This window comes from Cynoglossus semilaevis, chromosome 1 (genome assembly GCF_000523025.1).
Source record: "Cynoglossus semilaevis isolate Cse_v1.0 chromosome 1, Cse_v1.0, whole genome shotgun sequence".
Lineage (NCBI taxonomy): Eukaryota > Metazoa > Chordata > Actinopteri > Pleuronectiformes > Cynoglossidae > Cynoglossus > Cynoglossus semilaevis.
The window spans coordinates 5,649,703-5,653,927 of record NC_024307.1 but is presented as its reverse complement, the minus strand read 5'-3'; the positions used below and the strand labels follow the sequence as shown (position 1 = coordinate 5,653,927).

At 42.7% G+C, this 4,225-nt stretch overlaps 1 protein-coding gene across 1 annotated transcript; it reads left to right on the top strand.

Moving 5' to 3' along the window:
* fosaa (v-fos FBJ murine osteosarcoma viral oncogene homolog Aa) lies at positions 1 to 3,053 on the top strand. The gene is made up of 4 exons (XM_008338477.3): positions 1 to 394; positions 1,093 to 1,320; positions 1,648 to 1,755; positions 1,853 to 3,053. Exons 1-4 carry the CDS (start codon positions 215 to 217, stop codon positions 2,522 to 2,524), a joined length of 1,188 nt encoding a protein of 395 aa, XP_008336699.1. The 5' UTR covers positions 1 to 214; the 3' UTR covers positions 2,525 to 3,053.
* Positions 3,054 to 4,225: the final 1,172 nt, after the last annotated feature.

Genomic DNA, 4,225 nt, shown 5'->3' with positions numbered 1-4,225 from the left:
GTTCATTCATAAAAATTCTCGCAGAGCACAAAAGGAGGGGCGTGCATTCTAGTCGAGCAGTTGCCAGGTACATACCTGGAGGAAAGACCCGCGGAGGGCCGGAGGTTGTCATTCATCGGGACATCTATTGTTCGGTGCTCTGTTTGCTTGTGTCTTTGTGTTTTATTCCTTTATCCTCCATCCTTTTTTTCTTTTCTTTTTTCCTGAAAACCTGATGATGTTCCACATCAACCTGACGCCTGACATGGACTCAGTCTCTGCCACACGCCGGACTGAGTCTCCTGTCGGGACACTGTGTCAGAGGAAGACGCCAGAGGAGGAGGCGAGCTCTCCATCCTCCACCATCTCCTCCTCCTCCTCCTCACCATCATCATCACCAGACAGCAATGCAAAGGTATGAATGGTTTCTTCATCTTATAATAAAAAAACAATAACACAGTATTTAGTCTGTTTTTTTAAAAAAAACAAAAACAAAACAAAACACCACAGTGAAGCTACTCCATCTTCACGGTTGTCAACAACGGTGGTCCACAAACCCACTGCCTTGATGCTGTTTTAATAGCTCCTCGGTCCTGATGTTGGGGGGAGGGGCCGCAGCTGAACGATAAGGTTTTCATGAATGGACCGAGATTTTTTTTTATTTTTAAAGCCATTACAATGTCAACACTTTTTATTTTTTTTATTTTTATGTGATTATTAAAACCAGAACAAATCCTCCGTGATGACGGTGTGACTGTGGCTTTGCACCGCCGCTACACTTGTTATGGTTCCCGACATGCTGGGAGCAAATGTGAGCAGCGTGTCGATGCAGCGGTTCATTGAGAAAAATAAATCCATTCAGGAGACTCCACAGCAACCCTGCGTCAGTGCTGACGTCAGACACAATGATAAAGTGAAATAGCCTATTGATCTGGAGGAAGCTATTTCTGGTCTGGAATATCTCAACAAAATAAAACACGCACTGATTAATTGGCTTCCCCTCATCATAAATTAAAACAAACAAAAAAATAAAAATAAAAATACACACTTTAAACTATGAATTAAACAGACAGTATGTTTTGTACTAACTGAGGCTGGATTTTATTTTTGCAGGAGCTTTGCCAGAATGTGAGCATCCAAGACGCTCCATTTGTGCCCACAGTCACCGCAATTTCCTCCACACCAGATTTCCAGTGGATGGTCCAGCCCACGATCATTACATCCGTCTCACCATCCCTGGGAAGCAAACAAGCCAATGAGCTGCAAGGCACTCATAAGAAAACACCCAAAACCGGAGGGAATAAGGGGAAAAATGCTGCAAGGAAGAACAAAGCTGAGCAGGTTAGTCTGAATCGACCGGACACAGCGCTCGCCTGTTGTTTGTTTCACATGTGCATATCTGTGGTGTAAAAATTCCTGGTGAACAGCTGTGCTGTTGTGCATGCTCCTCTAGTGCCCCTCACTGGTCGTGTGCTTCCTCAGGCAGTCCATTTATATTCATGTCACAGCTAGTCTGCAACAATAGTCTATTTTTAGACGCATTGCAGCGAAACATGCTTTTGCCACCTTCCACTGAGGATGAACCGGGGACAGATGTTACGGATTAGCCTGGTGGAAGTGGTGGGATCCATCCGAAATAATGAATGAATTTTCCCTGCTGTGTCCCAGCTCTCTCCGGAGGAGGAGGAGAAAAAGAGGGTGAGGAGGGAGAGGAATAAAATGGCTGCAGCGAAGTGTCGCAACAGACGGAGGGAGCTGACAGATACACTGCAAGCTGTAAGTAAACATTGATGCATTTACTCCGCCAGTCATTTGCAGCCCGCTCTGATGTGTTTCCCTGGTGGATGATTTGTGGATGTTGCTCTATTTCTAGGAGACAGACAAGCTGGAGGAGGAAAAATCAGCCCTGGAGACAGAAATAGCCAACCTCCTCAAAGAGAAGGAGCGCCTGGAATTCATCCTCACAACACATAAGCCGACGTGCCAGATGTCAGACGATTTGGAGGCAATCTTCCAGGAGTCCTCTTCAGCGTCCCTGGAGCTACCGTCCAGCCCAGGTGAAGTCAAACTTCCCGAGGATGGCACCCAGGAAGCTCCTTCACTCCAAGACATGGACATTCCCAGTGATCCGTCCACAGCCATCTCCGGGAACTCCAACATCCTGCTGTGTGCCAGCGCTGAGATCAACATCTGCGATTTGGAGCCCTCCCTGGACATGAAGGAGGGGCTGCTGGACAGCATGTTACCCAGTTTAGAGGAGAAGATGCCCATGGAGACGGCACGCTCTGTGCCAGACATAGATCTCAGCAGCTCTCTGGGGGTCTCCGACTGGGAGACCCTGTACAAATCGGTCTCCAGCGACCTGGAGCCTCTCAGCACTCCCGTGGTGACGTCCACCCCCACCTGCAGCAGCTACCTGTCTGTCTTTACGTTTGCCTGTCCCGAGCTGGACTCTGTCTCTGATGGACTGGACGGCCATAAAGGTGGAGGTGGCAAAGCTGAATCTGTGGATATCCTCAACTCTCCAACTCTCCTGGCCTTATAATCCTCCCCCCGGCAGAGGCGGTTCTCCTCTCTGGTCTCAGTGGCTCGTCTGTTTGCAGGTTCCTGACGTGATCTCAGCGTATGCCACAGTATGCTGTAACAGTCAATCAGAGGAAGTCTGGTGTATGACTAAGCTAAGCATATGAACTCTCTCCAGATGGCCCAGCAAAACACAGAGGTGTAGCTGAAAGCATGGCTCATATAATCTGGAAGGACCGAAGTAAGTTTGGTTGTTGTTGTTTTTTTTTCTTTCTTTTTTTTCTTTTTTTAAAAAAAGCATGCAGAAGAATTAAAAAAAAAAAAAAAGCTCATATACCTTGTATCTGATCTGTTCCTCGATCTGAAATGTAATGTGGAACTCGATGTCACGGTATGGTTCTGTGCTTTTGGTGTCAATGGTGTATTGATTGCTGTAAATGTTGTATTTACACACAGTATCCATCCATGTTGAGTACCTGCATACCTCAGTATGTCAATAGTTGTGGTTCCACCTCATTGTTAAAATGTTGACAGTTTTCCATGAAAACATCCAGTGCTATATACATATATATACATAAATATATATATATAAATATATATACAGTGTATCCAAAATGTAAGTTATGATTTATTTTTTTACCTTTCAGATATTGACTTGATTTGTTAAAGTTTATGAATATATGTACAATGAGCATTGACTGCTTATCTATGCTGCTGAAAACTTAACAATAAATATATGGTCATATTTGCAGAGTTGTTGGTGTCTATTATCTATCTATCTATCTATCTATCTGTCTGTCTATCTATCTATCTATCTAGCTATCTATCTATCTATCTATCTATCTGTCTGTCTGTCTATCTATCTATCTATCTAGCTATCTATCTATCTATATATCTGTCTGTCTATCTATCTATCTATCTAGCTATCTGGCAGCTTGCTAGCAGCTGGCGAGTTAACTAGCTAGTTGTTTAGCTTTTTTGCTGCACTAAGGGTAAGGTTTGGATATTTTGTCTGGTTAGAAGTTCTCATCTTTGATGCTAAATGTTTATAATCACAATTATTTGCTATTTTATTATTGTTTGGCTAAATTTGATCTATCTATCTAGCTAACTAACTAGCGTGCTGTTTAGCTTGGGTATTATTTATTATTATAATTTATTATTTAGTTTGGGCAATTTTTGGGAAAAAAAAGAAGAGAAAGAAAATAATTATTTCTCTTTTTTTTCTGGCTTTTCCATATTCAACTAGCACAGACACAGATCAACATGACCACTTTGTGGTCAGTGTCTTTTCTGGGGTGCAAACCATATATTCTGATTACAATCCAAAGTTTTTAAACTTAAAAATCAAAACTTAAATCTACTTATAGCACCACCTTTAGGCGTGGGAGGGTTCGTGTGATAAATGGCACGCTAACAAGAGTTGCTTTATTATTATTATTATTATTATTACCGCTATAAAAATTATGAGTTGTAGTAGTAACAACAACAACAACGGTATCAATACCGGTAATCATTACCATCATTAATCATCATGGTTAATTATTAACCTATTTAATATCATGATTTTAATATTTTTACCCTCCACTTGGCTCCACTCCACTAGTCAGTTTAATTGTGTGCGCTGTTGTGCAGTACTGTACTGTGCAGTACTGTACTGTGCAGTACTGTACTGTGCAGTACTGTACTGTGCAGCAGGCCTCCTCCGGAGCTCTGAGCCTCC